This window comes from Sturnira hondurensis, unplaced genomic scaffold (assembly GCF_014824575.4).
Source record: "Sturnira hondurensis isolate 20B ecotype Veracruz unplaced genomic scaffold, ASM1482457v3 Scaffold0008196, whole genome shotgun sequence".
NCBI lineage: Eukaryota > Metazoa > Chordata > Mammalia > Chiroptera > Phyllostomidae > Sturnira > Sturnira hondurensis.
In genome coordinates, this window is record NW_028080827.1 from 12,947,760 (window position 1) to 12,967,789 (window position 20,030).

Below are 20,030 nucleotides of genomic sequence, written 5' to 3' on the forward strand. Positions count from 1 at the left end.
TTCACTCCCATGTGATCTGCTTTGGCCAATAGGACAGCAGCAAGCACAACGCCAGCAGAGGTTTAAAACATGCTTATTCACTGGGACTTGCTTTCTTTTTTGCTGTGCTTGGGAACCCTGTAACCACTACTATGTAAACAAGCCAGGACTAGCCTGTTGTGAAAAGAGATACATGGCCAAGTCACCACTAGTGCCCCAGATGAAATTGTGCCAACTATCAGACATGTGAGTGAGGTCATCTTCCATCCCGGCCAAGCTACCAGCTGACCTCAGGGATCTGGTGAGCCAGTCCAGCCCAGAACTGTCCAGCCAATGCACAGACTCACAAGAAATAATAGGTGTTATTTAAGCACCAAGTTTGGATGCTTTGTTACACCAAAAGTTAACAGACACAAAAGGGTAAGACGAGGTGACTAAGAGACAGGAAGATGCACTGAACCTCCTGGGGCCCAACCACTAATGACACTTCACATAACACTCAATGGCACTCAACTATCGGGTCCATTGTTTTCATCTCCCAATAAAACAACACAACGTAGACCCAAAACTGAGCACACTCCCTAACATCCATCTCAAGATGATACTGGCTACAACTTCTGGAAGAATACTGCATGGGCTTGGGCAGTTTATAAACTACCTAAAATTATATTAAGAATTGTATGTTTATGTGTTTTTTTCTTAATTAGAAAAAGATATTAAAACTATGAATAACATAAATGTTTATGTTTATCAGCCCAGAATTAATTCTATTATTTTAGCATATGTGCTTTGGCAAATAAAACAGGACAAAGTCAGTCCACACCAACTGGTCCTGTTCCTTTCTGCCTTCCCCCTTCAGCAGCTTGAACTGGGTACCCTTCCAGTCCAGTGACTTATATTTTGAAAAGAACATACACATAAATATATACATATAGGACTACATATTCCCAAACAATATATACAGTCTTGTTATATGTTTTTAAATTTTGTTTTTTATAGTTTTTTTACTTAAAATTTTTCAATTACAGTTTACATTCAATATGATTTTGAATTAGTTTCAGGGGTACAGCATAGTGGTTAGACAGTCCTATACTTTACAAAGTGTTCCCCCGGATATTTCCAATACTCACCTGGCACCACACTCAGTTATTACACTATTGTAGACTGTATTCCCCATGACTATTTTGTAACTGCCAATCTGTACTTCTTAACCCATTCATCGTTTTGACCCAGTCTCCCAACCCCCTACCCTAAATTCTTTCTTAAATGGTTTTATATTATATGTATCTTTCTACAACTTGCTTCTCCATACGCCCTTTGTAACATCTACTCATACTGGTATTCTAGTATCATTGTCATGCCTTTATGCGTTTTTTTTTACTAGTGGATCTTTACATTGTTCCTTTTCATTTGTTTTTGCTATTACAAACACTGCTAAGGAACAGGTCAATAGCTTCCATCATGTTTTCAGAGGACCCCACGACACCCACAAATATGAGGATTCTCTGACAATCTGATGGAGAAAGACCCATTGCCATCACTTTGCACCCGTATTTCTACATGAGCACATTTACCAGTCTTAGAGGAAGCTGCCTTTACACCCTGAAACAGCTTAACAGATACTACTACCCTCAGATCCAAAATCTCCGACCACAAAAGTCTGCCTCTAATTGAGAACACACAAAAAACAACTTTATATTTTTGTTGTTGAAAATTATCTTTAGAGACACACAGTGACACCGTCCAAAACGTGGTGATCCATGGTAAGGCTTGGTTCTATGCTCTCCTGTTACCCGGTGATATTATGCAAAATTGCCTTCAACATCAAATGCCAGTCATGCCAATTAAACTACTAAGAGACAAAATTTTTTTTTTAAGAAAAGTAAATGACTAAGAGACTAATGATATATTACCTAGTTTTTTCCTTTGTTTTCTGTCATGTATACATGGACTAAAGGGCCGAATTTCTTCTGGTTATTTCATTTCCCTTGTTTTCTTTCTTTTAAACCTAGCTGGACTCAGGGAGCTTTGTCGTATGACTTTTACTCATGCTTCCTCCCAGTGTGGTATCATCTGGTCCCCAAACTGGGATCGGCAAAGCCCCAGAACAAAGAAATTACAACCCGGACCACTACTTTCATAATAGACAATGTTCTTAGGTCTAAATTATCCCGCCCTGGTATTATGGAGTAAAATTAGCTAAAATAAATTATGTTTTTTAAATTGACTTTGCCTGCCCTCAGGAGTACGTGAAATGATGAAGTGTTAATACAGATATTTGGGCTCAGGAATTTCAAGTTTAGAAACAATCAAGTGCTTTCAAACAAGCATAAAGTTAGCAGACATGGTTCATGAGATACAAATGGCCCTCAGCAACTCTTCCTCGCCACACTTTTTTAAACCTGTATGAATGGCAACAAAAGCCATCATTGGTGCAAGAATGAAATGAAATCACTTGTGTGAAAGCCTCCTGTTACCATTTCCCCACTAGACTGTAAGCTCGTCATAAGCAGAGGCAGTACTAAGCTCACCTTGGATTTCCCGGCGGCTGCCACCACGTTTGGCAAGAATGCCTACATGTTTGATATGACCTTCTTGGCAACTTCTACACCTTCTCCACTTCAGGGATCAATGCTCTCCATCTCCAATTATTCGCACTCTCTGTCAAGATCAAGCTGGAGCCAGAGGCATGAGCACTCACAGGTGTCACACAGCCACATGCCAACACCATACTCCAGGGGCAACACCACCAGTTCCCACCTTTGGGTCAGTACCTGGGAGTGTGTAGCGCACTCCACACCTGCCTGTCCTGCTCCAGACTCTGTACCAAAGACGGAAGACTCTGTGTCTCAGGATGCTGAGCAGCACAGCACCGACCACAGCCGCTCTGGCAGGTGCCTGAGGAGCTCTCCCCAATACACGGCATCAGACTCAGATCAGGCAATCAGGAGACATGGGATTATTACACTGCCACCAAAATATGATGAGTATGCTTACCAACGAAAAGGATTTGTAAAGTAAGTGGGAAACTACAGGGCACAAATCATGTATTTGCCCCACAATCACAATACATAAAATGATGTGTGTTTTGGATAGACTAGAAGAAAACCCAAAGACGTGGAAATAATACCATTAGGGTAGTACTGTTATGGTGAATAATTCTAAATTTACATCTTTAATCTAGAGAGTTAAGATAATAATGAATCAAAAATAAGTACCAAGCTTCTCTCTCCACACAGGCTTTTTTGGATGGTTCTATAAAGAAAATTACCTGGTCATGTCCAAACTCTAAGGTAATAGACTCTAATCCACCATCGAGGTTTGGTGGGAAAGCCTGATTAGATTGTGACCAGAAAATCTGGATTCCGGCACCAGCTCAGCAAAACCTAGCGCTGAGACTTTGGAAGTCACCTAACCCCTCCAGATCTCTGCGACTCAAGCGAAAGGATTTAGGACAGAATTCTTAAGCTCTCTTCTGGGCTTCCTACGATGTAGCACAGGATTAGGAAGTCCTGTGAATGGATTTTTAACAAACACATGGGAACTCAGAACCTGTAAGAGAGTGTGGCCCCCTGCAGAGTAGTTCTACTGACTCCTGGAAGGAGCCCCCTCCTCTTTGGCCTCCACCGCCTGTTCTACTCGATACTGCACATCTTTTGTAGGGCCCATTTTTTCCTCCATTGTGGCAGAACGTAAGTTCTAGAACAGCTCAGAGGAACTGGGTGCTTATTCTGATGAGTAAGATGGGCGATCAGGCTGAACACAAACATTTTAGGTCATAAAGGAAGTTGAAAAAAAAGATTTAAAAAATGATCATTCTAAAGCTCTTCGAACAATGTTAATGACGTTGTTCCCACAGTGGCAGCTCGGAAGGCAGGGCTGACAGATGTACCGTGTAAGTTCCAAACTGGCCACGGCCAATGTCACTAGTTTAGGGAAGACTCTCAGAGTTCCATTTCTCTCCAGTGTGGCTGTCATAAAGATATGTAAAAAAACAAAATACTTTGCTGGGATGCCCCAAAACCTTTCATCTCTGCCAAAATAAATTCTGAGGTTGAAATCCAAAACATAATTTGTTTACCATTATTACAGAATGTGCTTATAAGGCTGAGATTTTTTTGAGATGTTTATTTTTAATACCTTTGGCATTTAACCTTTAACCCCTTATTTGCTGTGTAAATATTTAGTCTCAGCAAGGTATAAAAAAAAGATAAAAACTCACCAAGGAGAAACTCATTTTAATCACATATTAATAAGAATGTAAGTTGCCGCATCTTTGTCAAAACAAAATAGTAGATGACTCAGACTTGGAAATCCATGACAGTACATACTTTCCATATATCCCAATACGAAGCCTGTAACGCCTCATACTTGTACAGAGGTTTCAAAACGTTTCTACTTTTTGAAGCTAATGAAAAAAAGCCTTCGTAAGTTCCTACTAAGTAATAAGACTCAATCCTCTCCTCATCAGGAAATGCAAAGTACTACAGGTTCTCTTTCATTTAATCTCACATGTGTTCATGACATTAACATTAAATACAGGAGCAAAAAGTTACATTACAAGTCATATTTACCAAACTGTTCATTATCTAGCCCCAAGAACAACCCCTGAAAATAGACCTTGAATTCATGAGATTCAGCAAGAAAAGGGGTGCCTTATACACTACTGGTGGGCAGGGTATATTTTCACTGGAGGAGGGAGTTGATGGGTTAAGAAGGAGAAGTTCGATTTATAGCCACCCCTCACAAAACTATCTCACTGGTGTTTAGACAGCTCCAAAGAGTAGCAGCTGGATACTAATTTCCCGTTTAATAGCTCAGAGATTCCATGGGCCTTGGCACTAATTGGCTCTCTTAAGGGAAACCCAGTGGGAAGGTGTTGATTTATCAATAAAAACCTAACAGCGTTGCTGGCCATGGGGCTAAAATGTAGACACTCCTCCTGATTAGAGAAAGGCAGGAAGCGCAGTGGTTTGCAGGCCACCACTCAGCTCTGCTCTGGACTGGCTGCAGCGCTGACCTGTGGGGGTGTGTTTGGCCTCTCCATGATGATGAGGACACTTTTAAAAACTGGCTGGTCTGGTATAAAAATCTGGATTTTCAGCTTCTCTTTTAAAAAAGACATCTTGGTAACACAGCCAATGTAACCATGGCTGAGGGTCAAGTACTGGGAGCCTCTTTAGATGGGGTGTACATTCCATATTTACGCCCCAGAGGCCAACCTCACTCCATCAAAACCTATCCTGACCTCCCTAGACGTTTGAGTTTGCAACCACCGATAGAGCTGAAATCCCAGGCAAAACAATGGAGGGGATGGTTGTCAGCTTCTGCAAATGTCTGCTTGCTCCACTTTTCCATCCTTCTCCATTCACTGCCCCGCTGGGCTTCCATCCCTGTCCTGGGCTGGCCAAACAGTTCCCACTGGGCTGGCCTACCCACAATGCCCCTAGAAAATGTCCCGCATTCCAGATCTTTCCCTCACCCCTCTGCCTCCATCAGGACTTTTCTGTACTTTATCCTGTTCCTTTCTGGGTTTGTTTTGTCTTATTGTGTTGTTTTGGCCAGGAAACTACTTAGCAGTCTGATAAACTAATCAGTGGGAGTGGACTAGGTTACCTTCCCAGAAAACATATTTGAAATGGATTCCAGACTTTCTAAATACGTGTCACGCCTTCAAGACCCAGAGAAATTTATCTACCTTATAGTCGGCCATCCATCAGATTTCTAAGTCTGTAAGTCTATTATCTCCAACTTACCCACAAGAAACATGTAAGTAAGGACAAGGGAACATATCTTGAATATACTGTAAGGTGATGGCCAATTCACATTTACTTAAATATTTCAGTCTATCTAAGTCACAGAAGACCTATGAATCATAATTTCTGAGTCCAAAGTACACAGCAGAGTTATAACTTGGGTTCCAGTCCATCAGCAGTACAAACTGATCATAGCCACAAAAGGAGAGCGTCCTTCATGGACAATGAGAAAGCCAGAGTCTATGAAGGAAATCTTAAAAATTTAAACCTTGACTTTAATTGAAGTCAAAACAGATGGTCATACCCTAACATACACAAAATTATAAAGACATCAGAGATTTTTTTTTCAGTTTTTCAAGTCTCCGAAAAATTTCTATTGCCTGCTAGTGTTCTTCGTTCTCCAAAGATGGACAAAGTGTCCCAAAGTGAGTTTTCAGAAGGAAGATATCAGGTAAATATAAACTGTACGTTGTATTCCTAAGTCAGAAAACAGAAATCTTCCTTGTGAGTCACAACTGAATGGGTCTTGGCTGGGCCTTGGGCACCTGTGGAGAGCCTTCCTAATGGAGCGCTGCCAGGCTTCCTAAAAGACCATGAACAGAGAGCGAGAGCAAGAGAGAGACGTCCACAGCACAGGTGCTCTTCCCGCAGTCCAGCCAAGGGTCTGATGAATTCTATTCTCCAGGCTAGCCCTCAGCCACACCCACGGAAAGCAATGCCCCTTCTCTTCCGCTTCTGAGCAGCTAAGGGATGCAGCTGGGCAGACCCAGAAAGATGTGAGGCCTCATTTGGCTTAAAGGGGTCTTATATAAACAGAACAACATAACTGAGGTTTCTGCCTATTTAAGAGGCTAATGCTCACCCTGACCAGTGTGGCTCACTTGGATGGGGCATCATCCTGCAAAGCAAAAGGTCATGGGTTCGATGCCCCATCAGGGCACATGCCTGGGTTGTGGGTTCAGACCCCATGGCGGCGTCTTGTAAGAGAGACAACCAATTGATATTTCTCACCCTCTCTTTCTCCCTCCCTTCCCCTTTCTCTAAAACTAAATAAATATTTTTAATAAAGAGACTAATGCTCTGTTGTGAGGCAACTTCACCTATCCAATACACATATTTAATTTTTCAAGCCAGTGAAGAAATTATTTGTTAATTTTTGCCAAAATACTCCAGGTCCAGTAGATCAAGCAATGGCACATCTCCTATTTCAAGACAGCCAGCTGTTTCAACTTTTGTCAGGGAATCCTGGCCTCAGCAGCCCTGTCTGATGCCCCAATAGTGTCCAGGCAGCCCACAGCAGCCATCTGCGCAGACAGGGAAGCCATCAGTAGGCAAGCAGCACTCAGTCCTCCCACACATATTCTACAGAACTCTGGAGACCACTGCCTTCCTTCAGGGTCTCCTCCACATCCATTCGACCAATCATCTACTTTCACAGCAATGGGGCCGGTGGAGCACCAACTTCCCTGAGTCAGGAAAGAAAGTACCCTAGACTAGCTTTTAGTCTGCCCAGCATGAAAAAATAAGTTAACTGGGGGAAAGTTAATTTTCTCAAGGTACCCCTTGCTCAAGTATTTAAATGCAGAAAGATTCTTTAAGCCCTTGACAAAAACGCATTGATTTAGAAATATTGAACCATGGAAAATAATTATAGCAATCCTAAAGTACCAGGACTATCACATTGCTTAAGTTTAAGTGGCCAATTAGGCAGTCGCCCCATTAGGTAGCTCCACCCAGACAACACACTCAGTGTAAGTAAATGGTTCTTTATAGGGGTTCCAAAAATAATTTAGGACAGACTGATTCTTAAACCCTAAAACTGAAAGAGGAAATTTATTTAGAGATCAAGTGTCCTCTTAGGTAGGGGCAAAGGTGATGTAATTCCTTTGAACAAACTCAGCACTAGGTCAAGTGCTGCTTTTGAGTTTTGTATGTAGGTTCCGATGGGCCTTAGTTACACGCCCCTCAGGCTGGTCACGCGGGATCGATTTTCGCAGTCGTGTCGTTCTGGTTATCATTTCTACTTATCTCCACTTTCATAGTCATTAAAAAACCGAACCAACCAGAAGAGGACCAGTTAGTTCATCCACCTAAGCAGGACTGTTTGAAAAGAACCGAGCGTGGAAACGATGAAGCTTCGCAGTAGAACTTTATCTTTTTTCTTTTGATGGACTGCCAGTCGCTTCTAAATAGAGTCCTTGCTTTTGTGCTTGGGAAAGTAAAGTACGCCAAAGCCCAAGGGACGCGGTAAGGTTGCTGGGGGCCGGGTGGGGGTGGGGGTAGTTGGGGCAAAGGAGGAAAAGTCAAAAAACGCGTCCGAGAAAAAGCCAGCCACTTCCAGGTATTCCCAAAGTGCCAACGGAAAAGGAACAAAAACCTCGACTTCCTCCCGTGCGAACCGTTCACCGTACACCCGAAAAGGGCCAGTTACCTCGCACTGGGGAAGGGGTGGAAGTCGGGGTGGGGGGTGTTTACTTCGCCTCCAGGGCGCAAAGACCCTCCAGGCCCGCTCCGCTCCTGGTCCAGGCCAGCGACGCTCCGGGCTGCCCTCGGTCACTTTCACTCTCGGGCGCCTGCCCTCCGCCAGGTGGTCGCCCTACCTGGCGCGCCCGCCGGCCTTTGTGCAGCCTGCGCGGTCCCAGCCAGCGTGCCGGGAACCACGAGACAGTTGCGGGCGCGAGCCGGGCGGCGGCCGCGCAGAGTGGGAGAGGCAGGCAGTCCGCTCCGGTGCCCGCGGGCGGGAGGGGCGTGCGGGGACGGAGGGGGCGCTGCCGGCCGGCTCCTGCGCCAACGTGCGGGCGATACGCGCCCCGGCCGGTGGGACCAGAGGGGGACAGGCGGCTGCCCGGTCTCGCCAGCAGAAAGAAAGGGACTCGCTCCGGGACTCGCTCCGAGGGCCGTGCCCCTGCACACACGTCTCCCCACACTCCGGCTTCCGACAGCTGGCAGCCATCGCAACCCGGCCACAAAAAGTTTCGCGACGCCGAAAGCGACTTGAAGAAAGTTTTCCTTGGCCCCTCACTCCCTCTCCCCCAGTCCCTACTGAAGGAAAGCAGCAGGAAATAAGAGATCGCGACGTGCCCACTCCAGCGTCCACCTTCTCCACCCCTGGCCTGGGCAGCACGCCCAAGGTGGGTGCCCAGCGCCGAGGCTTCCTGCCCCAGCCCAAGGGTCAGGCATCCCGGGACGCTGCGCGGCCAACTCACCATGGTGACTCGCGGCGCGGTCGCGCCTCTGCCGGGTCCGGCTGCCGGGGAGCTGGGGCTGCTGGAACGAAGTCGCCTGGGCGAACTTCAAAAGTTGGTTCCCTTCGCCAGAAACAGGCTCTCGACACCCAAGCACTCACAGGAGCCAATGGGAACCCTGGGGGTACTCCATCCAGGCGGGATCGGCGGCGCTAGGTGAGGGCGACGCGGAGGCTCCGTAGCAGCGGGAGCGCGCGCTGCCGGCGCCGGGGTCCACTCGGACCGCGAGCTCCCCGCCCGCCTAGGTGAGTCCGCCGCTCTCTGCGCGTCTGCCCAGCTGCCCTCCCTCGCTCCTCTTTCTTCGGCCACTGACTCCGTACTCTTCTGGCTGAGCCTCGGCTCGGGCTGGGCAGTCTGTCCATAAATGGAGAATTCAGTTCAGGCCTGACCAATCAGGGGTTGTTTTCAGAGCGTCACTCCTTAGGGAAACCGCAGCAGCCAACAAGCTTGCAGCTGCTGGAGTTTCCAGAGACCTCTGGATCCTGTAGTCCGCCACGCCGGGCTCCGAGCGGCGCGGCTGACCCCGGCTCGCTCCCGCGTGCCAGACCTGAGCTGTCAGGAAGAAAACTGGGAGGGAGAGAGAGGTGAACCTCTTACTTTTTTTTTCTTTTTAACTCGAAAGTTAGAGTAGGTGTAGCTTCCAAGCTGAAGTGGTATGATTTTCCCATAACTTTTTTTTAGAAGGAAATATTTTATCTTCATAAAAGATCAGAGTCGTGGCAGCAGCCCAAAGGAAATCCTTTTTCTTTCCGACGTCTGGATTGTGAGGAAAGTCAAAAATACCATTTCCCCCACGCCTCCTTTTACCTGAATTTCCTTGGAAAACAAAGGAAGGTTTTGGCAGGGGCTGGGGGGACGTAGGTGCACGTGCAGTGAGCAGAGGGACAGTGTAGACAGCGATACGGAGAATGCCCCGTTGGACCTCAGTCAACCCGCATCTGCCGAGAGCAATTAGCAGGAGGATCAGAACCGTAAAGGTACCTTATTCCAGAGAGAGGAGTTTCAAGAAATCAGATGGCCACTGGGGAGAAGATTGGGTTGTGGGGGGGAGCAGAATCCTGAAATAAAGGTAAAAAGCCTGATTTTACCTTTAAAAAGGTAAAAGCGTTCCGGAAGTAATCTTGGAGAGTCACAAGATTGTGCTCCTGGGGTCTGTGATAAGCTTTAAAAACTCCAGGGCACGGAAACACTACGAAGCATGATGATTTACCGATTTACTTTAAGAAATGTGGTGGTAGCAATTCACTTGAATAAAGGACCCTAAAGTTGGAATGGATGTTTAAAATCATCTTGTTGCCCTGACCGGTGTGGCTCAGTTGGTTGGAGCATCATCTGGTAGATGCTGGAAATTCGGTCTCCCGTTGGATTCTGGTCAGGGCACATACCCAGGCTGCAGATTTGGTACCAGGTAAGGCTCCTACAGGAAGGCAACCGACTGATGTTTCTCTCTCCCCACCCCCCTTTCTCTCTAAAAGCAATGGGGAAAAAAGCGTCTAGAATGGGTAAACAAAAAGTATATTAGATCCATACACTGGAATATTATTCAGCCATTAAAAAAGAAGGAACTACTGACATGTGCTACAATGTGGACAAACCTCGAAAACATTAAGCTAGTCACAAAGACTACATAGTCTATGATTCCACTTACATGAAAGGAGAGAGTGGAGAAGATCTATAGAGACAAAGTGAATTAGCGATTGCCAGGGGTTGGGAGGTGGGGAGGAGGGGAATAACTAACTGCCACTGGGTATGCGTTTTCATATCGGGGCAGTGAAAGAGGCAATGGTGGTGCTTGCATGACTTTGTAAATATAAAGGGCGAGTCTTGCGGTATGTGAATTATGTCTGTCTTTTAAAAATTGAAAGAAAATCATGTTGACTACATTCCTATAGTAATCGTCCACACACTTAGGCAATAGGTAGAATTAAATGCTTACTATATAGGTCAGCAAGGCAACTGTGAGCACATCGGCCTCTGCCTCCGTGGAGCTTGATTTTAGAATGAGAGAGAGAGAAGATAAATTTTAAGACAATAAATAATTATTGAAAAATACAAAAATAATGAGAAGCAATGGTAGTTGTGTGTGAACAACTGCCATACTTGGAGCTATACTTCAGGTTACAAAGCTCATCCAGTCGTGGTCTGCAGTACAGTCTATAAGGAAAACAGCGAGACATCCTGTCAAGCACTCACTGTGTACTAGGCATTGCTGGGTACCTGCCGATGTGATCTATCAAATTCACAGGCAAATCTGACTCCATGTCTCAGGGGGCACACTGGCTTCAGAATATGATCAGGCATTTTAGGAAGTGATGATCAGAGGTTGCTGAGAGGGGAATTTGCATTTACCAGCACAAGAAACTCTACATAGCTAGAAAATAACACATCGCCCAAACCGCCATCCAGCACAGGGTCACCCTGGTCAGTACTTGGGCTGGCATGGACTTTGAGTAACACAGGTCAAGACATAGGTGTTTTCCTTCAAGTTAACCCAGGGATACAATGAGACACCAAAAGTCACCTGGTAATTCACCAGCAACCTATTAACTTGGATTTCTCTAAAACTACCTGGACACCATTTATCAGTTGAGATTTTTAAAAAAAAAAGCTTACTGTTATTTGCCCTAGTGATCTCTTTGCAGTTTCAAGAAGTGTTACCAACTCTAGCAAGTAGGACTTTGACAAAGATTTATGCTTGTATTTGTTTTTCATGATTTCATAATAAAATTCCTTTCCAGATAGACATATAAATATATATTAATTCTTGTGTCTAAGGAGTACTTAGATTATGGGATTTATTGATACGTAATCCTGAATTTGAAGTTTTCCTTTTCCACTTAACTAGCTGTGAGATCTTAGTTCCTGAACTTCAGTTCCCTATCTGTAGAGTAGGTGGCTGTGACTACGCAAGAAGCATGTGTAAGAATGAGCGACAAGTGTTGGTTCCTTTCCCCTTCTCCTGTGCTATTATTTGTTTCTAGGCTGGAGATTCCGACCTGAGTCCCAGGGGGAGATCCGACACACTGTGGCCCCTGGATTGCATGCCACGTGGTGGGGGCTGCTTGTGTGTGCCCTTTTCTTTGAGGAGAGTTAAGAGCTTTCATTACATTCTCAAAGATGCCATAAATACCCAAACACTGGGAGCCACAGCTCTGAATCATATTCACTTTGCCTCTCTGGGTCTTTGTGTCCATCATGGTGTTTTTCTTCTAATAGGGGTTAGAACTCAGTCTGATGGTATAAGGGCAGAGGTTCAGCTTAGGTTCTCCAAGCACCACTCACTAATTCAGTCTGAACATAGAATAAAATGTGAGATCATTTGGGAGAGGCAATTATCCAGGGAGGACCCTTTTAAGTCCAACTTGTTCCATTTCCACCTTAGGGAGGTAATGGTCAGTTCTGGCGAAGGTGATGAGAAGTTCTGGTTTTCCTGGGAGAGTCCTGGGTTATGCCATTATCCCAGTGAAATGACTAACTGCACCCCTCCTGCATTCCCCAAAAGGCCTAGTTTGAGTGGCAAATTGTGGTTAGCCTAGATTTTTTACCAAATTCACCCCCACCAACATTTTTTTAAATGAAAGTTTTTCAAATTTTCTTGGTTTACATCTAGTTTTCAAAGCACTCAAAAATATATCACCAGCTAGTTATTCTTATTCTAGGTCATAGTGGCAATAAAGTGAAGTCAACTTTTGAAATTGTAAAACTCATTCTAGACACATGATGGAGCTAGTCAGATGAGCCTTTGTACATCTGTTGGCATGATTAACTGCATTTAGCTGGGGCTGATTGAAGAGGAAAAATATTTTTTAAAAAAAGCAAGATGGATACAAAGCACAATATCCCATAGGAATCCAACAGTGGAAAAAAACCACTGTTTATACACTTTGGAGAACAATCAGTAAGATGATAAAGCAATGACTAGTTTCCCTGTCAGAACCATAAAAGAACATTTAAATGCATTTACAATAATACAATTAAATAAAAGTTTTTTATTGGGAAAGTGAGACCAGAAATTTTTGACAAGACACTGAGAAAAGAGAAACCTGTATTACATCAAAGTGAAATGTCTTAGGTAATCAATTTCTACTGTACCAGGCATCATTTATCAGGTTCAGTGGGTGTCAGCTACTTAGCTTACTGTGTAATATCTTCTTTAATCTTCCACACAACCCCATTAACTTTATTTGTAGTTAATAAATTCAGTAGAGAGTTTCAAGTAATTTGCCTCAGCTATCACTCAGCTTCCACGCATCAAATCTATATACTATGTTGCCTGACTCTGAAGCTCAAACTCTTACCCTCTAAGCAGTAACTTCGTAGTTGGAAAGTGCATCAGAAGTTTTCCATACTGCAGGGCCAGTATGAATAGAGACACATGCGCTGAAACCCTGGAAGCCTCACCAAACCAGGGCTCCTAGAAAAGTTCTTGCTGTTTTATAGGATGTAAGAATTACATTTGTGTAGGGAATTTAACTCAACTTTAAACATCTCTGTTCTTCACCTAATACATTAATATTGAATTGTAAAAAGGATATTGCAGAGAATTTTCAATGACTCTGTAATATCATATAATGCTCATTAATATAAAAAAATTTGTGATAATGTAACAACTATTTTACTGAAATAAGGGAATCATTTTTACCAAAATAAAGGGACAGAAATATTCAGATTATTAAATGCATGTTTATGTACATTTATTATATTTCCTCTGATTTAAGCCAGTATTTTTTCTTCCAGTTTCAATTTGATTTTTTACATCCAAAAGATGATGTAAAGAGCTTTGAGCTTTTGAGCTTTGACCTTTCTCCGGTTTTAAGAGTGATTAAATAATGAGTGACACTAGTCAGCGTTCCGTGACCCACCCGGGAGCGAAGTGTCCCACAGAAGTGGGCTTCACAGAGGTCGGAGTCTCCGGATCATTTCTGTGCCCACGCCCTGCTCTTCTTTCTCCTTCCTATCAGTTTGTGCCACCTGATTGGACTTGGTGTATTCTTGTAAGTCATCCCTAATCTTCGCTGGAACAAGGCAAGGCATGCATAAATAAACACATGCATTAAAAAACCTTAAACATAGCAAATAACTGTATGAAACTTACCTTATTCAAGCACCAAAAGTTTTTTAACTGGAAGGAAAATTTTTCTGAAGTAAACAATAGGTTTCGCCACCTTTAGAAAATATGCTGAACATCAAGCAAGCCTGGGCCTGAAGATCAGGGTCATCCAGGTAAAGGCCGAGGACCTCACAGGGTTGTCCTGAGTGGCAGCCTGGGGACTTCTGGGTGGAACGTCTGTTGGCCAGTGTACTCCCTGGACCCCTGTATGTGTAGAGTCCTCCTGTCTTTTTGTTTGTTTGTTTGTTTGGGGTAGTTTTGTCTTTTTTTTTTTTAAGTTTATATCCATGGTCAGAGACCGTTTATCCTGCTATCTGCTGTTCCTATGTAGTCTCTTTTAGGAACAAGAAGCAAAAAAAAAAAAAAAAAATGAGGTATGGGGTGGGGAGAAGGGCCACCTGGGTTGCTTCATGAGAAAAGATTTTAAAGGAATATATGCCCAGGAGCCCAGGGCAAGCAGAACACAAAAGAAGGCAGGGCTGTGCAAGCTCTTTGTCCTCTTCTGGCTTTGTGGCTTCTCTGCATAGATGGATGTTCTCTGTCCCTCCCGGCTTCCCCCACCTACTCCTAGGGTCCCCTCCTTAAACGACTTCAGCTTGCAGAGGGTCTTTAGTTTGTCATCATCTTGACTCAGGCCCCCAAACTACCTTTCAGCAATGCTGCCTGTAGCTGCCTGGAAAGTTGCCTCCTAGTTTCTTGAGTCAAGGTCCAGAGAGAGAAGAGGAGGGAGAGAGAGAAAGAGAGAATCTGACTCACCCAGTTCAACCTTGCACACCACCAAACCACACCACCCAGGTCACAGGTCACTAGCAAGCCATGGAAGGATCTGATTGAACCAGGTGTGTGTACAGTCGCTTTCCAGGCAAAGGTCACAGGGCTGGTGTCCTAAAGCTACTGCCCCATTAAAAAGAGATGCTGAATAAGAACAGAACCTCTGAGGAGGAGACAGTGCAGGCACTCTAGATTTGGGTCATTTGGCAGTTTGCCAGCTGCATCTGTCTAAGGCCCTAATTTACTCATTGTCTTGGCGAGACTGTGAGGGCAGTTCCATTCGCCTCTTCAACAGAAAACAAATGCATGCGTTTTGAAACAACCATTGTCATTTCAACTTCATCATCATGCACCTATAAATGTATTTGTATATGTAAGGTATGGCATATGTTCTGCCTTTATCACCATGCACTTATAAATGTGTTTACATATGCTTCTAAATATTTGTGTCTACACATACCTGTGTGTTTAAGATGACATTTTTCCAGATTCTATTACAAACCCTTGGGGAGCTTTACTTTTTTTAAATAGACTTTACTTTTTAGAGCAGTTTTAGATGCTCGGCAACACTGGGGGAAAGCACAAAGATTTCCCACATACTCCCTGCGCTGACGCAGGCACAGCCTCCCCCGTGATCAACGGAGGGATTTGTTGGAGTGGCCTGTTTCCTGGTGCATGTGGGCAGCAGGGGTTCTGCACCACGGCTGGTTCACTCTCCACCACAGCAAACATTTCCTGGGCGCGGGCGCAGGCCCTGGCAGCTTCCCGCCACCTCTGAAACACACACAGCACGAGGGCTTCCTGCCGTCCTGCACAGCGTGCTCCTGAAAACACACACTAGTGTGAGGCGTATTCAATTCAACAGCAGATGAGTGGTTCTTAAGGAGAGGTTTTTATTTTCAGAGAGCTAAAACAAAGTATAAAGTTCCTGATGGTGCCTTGTCTCTTAGATCTAGTCTTAAGCTAGAATGCCAGCATTTAGTAGATGTTCTTTCCATTTGGGCTTCCCCGTGCTAGCTGAGCAGCTGGCCATCCAAAGTCCGAAAGGCAGCTTTCTGATGTGGATGCATCTGTGTGTGCCTCTCCGTGATTCACGAATCGTTTTTCTGGATCTGTAAGAGCAGGTAACGATAGTACCTCCATAGTGCATATCTCCCGTAGTGCTGTGAGGATTTGGTAAACGAAGTCCTATAAAGCGGTCAGAAGAGTGACTGATGCAGTTCTCAGTATGCATTGTCATTATCGAGGCTGAAGATTCACCACCCTCTGCCCACCATCTGATGACCTTCTCTGTCTCTGTCGTTCTAAGTGTATGAGAACTACACTTCTCTTCACTGGCGTTTGCATTTATATTTTTCCCGCATTTCACTAATTTTCATGAAGCAACAAGGCTAAATGCAACTTAGTTGGAGCAGAGCTGTTCAATGCCGCTTGGTTGACAGAGATGGAAGTGAGCTGAGAGCTGAGCAGGCAGGAAGCGTGCCCATGAGATCAATACAATGTTCCTTTGTTACCTGGCTTTTTGCCTGATGCTGTATCAGAAAGATGGCTCAGGTGCATTAATGTGTAGTGTCCTTATCTGTGCAGAAGTGAATGCACACGGGTCAAGGGCACCGGGAGGATGCTTGGATAAAGGTGTTGGTAACAAAGGAATTCCATATTGGACTAAAAATGTGATTCTAAAAGCAGCTCCTCTGACTTAAATACAATTTTGCTCCAAATGGCATAAAATGGATATAAATGTGCACTTATTTAAAGGACTTGAGTGGATTGAAAAGTGCGCTCTAGCACATAAAAATATACCCAGCTATCACAAATCTTATCCATATAAATTTGCCCTAAAATAGTATCTCAACTCCAGTAACTTTTTTCAATAACTATTACTTAAATATTTCATTAAGAGTTTTTTCCCTTAATTTCTATTAAGTTTAAAAATTTGGAGTGGGCGTGAGAGTGGTGGCTGGGGTAGGACGATGTTTAGGAATAATTTATAAAGAAATAGAAGTAACGTTTTTTCCTTGATAAATTTCCCTGTAGCGTTGTTATTTGAAACCATTCTCCTAGGCACCTGGCAGGAAAACAAAACAAAACAAAACAAAACAAAACAAAACATTAGAATAAAAAGTGACTGTGTTACCAGAAAGGGCCTGGCCCTGAGTAGGCGTGCCGGGGGGCCAGCTGTAGCGTGTGTGTTCTTGACTTCGTGTAGGAAAGATTTCACAACACCAGCCCAGGTGACTAGGAAGGTATGTTTATAAAGCTGGGGGCAGTGAAACAAGGACAGGCCTGGCAGAGAAGCAGCAGGAAAGCCCAGGCTGGGCCGCCTTAGCTCTCTAGGAAGTCAGAGAAGAGGGGAATTCAAGACCCGCTCAGGGGGTTAGCCTGGGACAGGCTGCGGCTGCCCATTGCCTTAGAGTTTAGGAGACATGTGCCTGTGAAGACAAAAATGGGAGAAGAGGAGAGAGGGAATGGTATGGGCTGCTCCCCGGAGGGAGGGAGGGAGAGTGCATGCTGGGTCCTTTGTCTTGAGGCTCTTTTCTCTTTCTCCCCGGAGGGAAGCTTAGGGAAGTTCTCAGGGCAGGGTTGCAGTGGAATATCCAGCAGTTCTCCAGGTGTGCCCTTTTAGGGCCTGGTCTCCAACCGATTGGTCAGTGACAGAGCAGGGGTTCTTAGTCATTGCGGTTGGTTCTGGTGTCCACCTGGTTTTGCTGCTTTTCTGGGCCTGGAGCTGAAATACAGCTGAAACCTAGGTGTTATCTCCAGGGAGGTGACCTGTATCTGGCTGTAAATTGCTCAGCCTTTGTGTTCAGCTATCTGTCTCAGTTTCCCTATTCCACGCGCCCAGGAATTTTCCTAGCTTCTACTATCCTGTCTCCGTTGAATGGATAAATAAAGAAAAGGAGAAGAAAAGTCTAGTCACCAAAAGTAAAGGGACTAGACTTACATTTTTTTTGAAGTCCACTATCATCGGTTTAAAATCACAAAAGAAATATGCACTCCTTATTATAAAATAAAGCATACAAATTTAGAGTTTGTAAAATAAAAAGTGAAAGTCTACCTGCATACACTCTCTCCCTCAATATTTTAAATGCGAGAATCCAAGAGGAAGTTCCCAGTTTAGTGAGTTCCGAGTGAGGCGTGTTAGACACATTCAGATGGACCTGACAGAGGTTCCCTGGCGTCTCCGGGACAGACCGGTTGAACCTCTGGGGAGATGTCAGGTCTGATACTGTCTGTGCCTTTGGCAGTTTTCACATTGTCCTCTTGTTGCTTTTGATGCCAAATGACTCCTTCCTAAATTTCTCTCCCTCCTTATCTCTCTGTTGGCAAGGCTGGAAGGAAACAGGTTTCTTCTGTATCTTTGGTGGGAGTATAAATAGGTGAAAGCTCTCTGGAAAGCAATTTGACACCTTCTAGCAACATTACAGCATTGTGCAGTCTCTTTTCCAACCATTCTGGCTTTGGGAATTTATCCAAGGATGTACGCACAAAATGCAAATTAACATATGTTTACAAAGCATCATTGGCTAGCAAAAGATTAGAAACAACCCAAATGTTTATCATGAGTGGAACTGGTTAAATATATTAGGAGACAGCATTAAAATTTTTTTTAATTTGAAGAGGTTTTAAAAGAGAATGAGGAATTACTCTCTGAACAGCTATGGAAAGATTTTTGTGATGATTGATAAGTTAAAATTGAAAGAGCAAAGTACAGATGTTCCGGCAGCACAAATACTGAAAACGGAACGATACAGAGAAGATTAGCATGGCCTCTGAGCAAGGGTGACACGCACACTGGCGAGGCATGCCATATTTAAAAAAAAACACAAACAGACCTACAGAATAGTATGTCTATCCAACTGTAGCATGTATGTGACGTAATAGTACGTATATCAAGAACAGTATGCAGATCAAGCTATCTTTTATGTAAGAAAATAAGGATGGAGACATAATAGATTAGTATTTATGTTTACATGAAAACATCTTGGAAAAGACACAGAAACTCAAAGACAAGCAGTATTTGTTAGACATAGGAGCAAGGGCAGGAGCAGGAATGTGTGCTTGGATGTGCTTTAGATAGATGCTGGATTTTTGAACCATTGTAAACATGGGTTACAGAAACACTTAAAATATTGTTATCAAGCAGAATATATTGTTGCAGATGGCAGAACAATACAGAGGACTTATAGGGGTCTCATAAACAAAGATTTTGGAACCATAAGGAGGGCTTCGCAGAGTTGCCTGGCCTAAACGATCAAGTTAGAAAGGTGCGGAGTTCACCTAAGATCTTCTAGCTGTTAGGATCTGCATAAGCAAAAGCCCAGGGATTTGAGTGCTTATTGAGTTGACTGGCAATGCGTCTCCCTGGGATACTTTCTCAAACTCATTGAGAAAATAATGAGCTGAGATTCCACTGTGGTGTCTTTGGGACTGTAGCAAAATGAATTTGGTTTCTCAGTCTTCACGCGCCGTAAAATGTAATTTACCGTGCATTGAATACACTACTGATTCCATCCTTAGGCATGTTAGATTTCAGCCTTTGTTCCTCTTTGAGAAGAGTCACTGTGTAAACGTGAAGTTACCTGTGCTGGGAAAATTGAATCCTAATCCATTTTAGGACTGGGTTTATCAGAAAATTCAAATGATTAGCACGGGCTGGTGTGGCTCACAAGCTCTGACTTGTGAACCAAAAGGTCACTGGTTTGATTCCCAGACAGGGCACATGCCTGGGTTGTAGGCCAGGTCCACAGTTATGGGTGTGGGAGAGGCAGCTGAGTGATGTTTCTCTCCTTCTCCTTTTCTTTCTCTTCTCCTCTCTCTAAAAAAATAAATGGAATCTTTTTTTAAAAGAAAATTCAAGTGATTAAACCTGATTTTTCACCTCTTTAAACTTAGTCATAAATAGGCCTATTGCACCTGAAGACTCAGGTTTACGACATAATTTATTTAAGTATTGAAGTTATCATAGTGTGTGCCTTAGTTAGGTTTCTTATCTTTACATCTCATTATCCTTTCCCTTGAACAACAGGAGAGCAGCTGAATGTTAAATGATTTCTGTTGACAGGATAAAGAAAAGTCAACTTGTTTTTTGCTCAATAATTCTAAAATGAGTCATTTTAGAACCTTAAAAAATCGCATTAATCCTGTTGCTTTGAAAAGAGTGCTCTT

At 43.9% G+C, this 20,030-nt stretch overlaps 1 protein-coding gene and 1 non-coding gene across 2 annotated transcripts in view; one reads left to right on the forward strand and one right to left on the reverse strand.

Moving 5' to 3' along the window:
• The window catches only part of MYO1E (myosin IE), a 203,152-nt gene extending 193,817 nt beyond the window's left edge, over positions 1-9,335 (reverse strand). The window contains exon 1 of the mRNA XM_037054008.1: positions 8,942-9,335. Coding sequence (XP_036909903.1) covers positions 8,942-8,944 — 3 coding nt within the window. The 5' untranslated portion in view covers positions 8,945-9,335. The remainder of the gene's footprint in view (positions 1-8,941) is intronic.
• A 9,241-nt stretch (positions 9,336-18,576) lies between these two features.
• LOC118992704 (U6 spliceosomal RNA) lies at positions 18,577-18,679 on the forward strand. The gene has a single exon (XR_005067704.1). It is a non-coding gene; the product is annotated as a U6 spliceosomal RNA (small nuclear RNA).
• Positions 18,680-20,030: the final 1,351 nt, after the last annotated feature.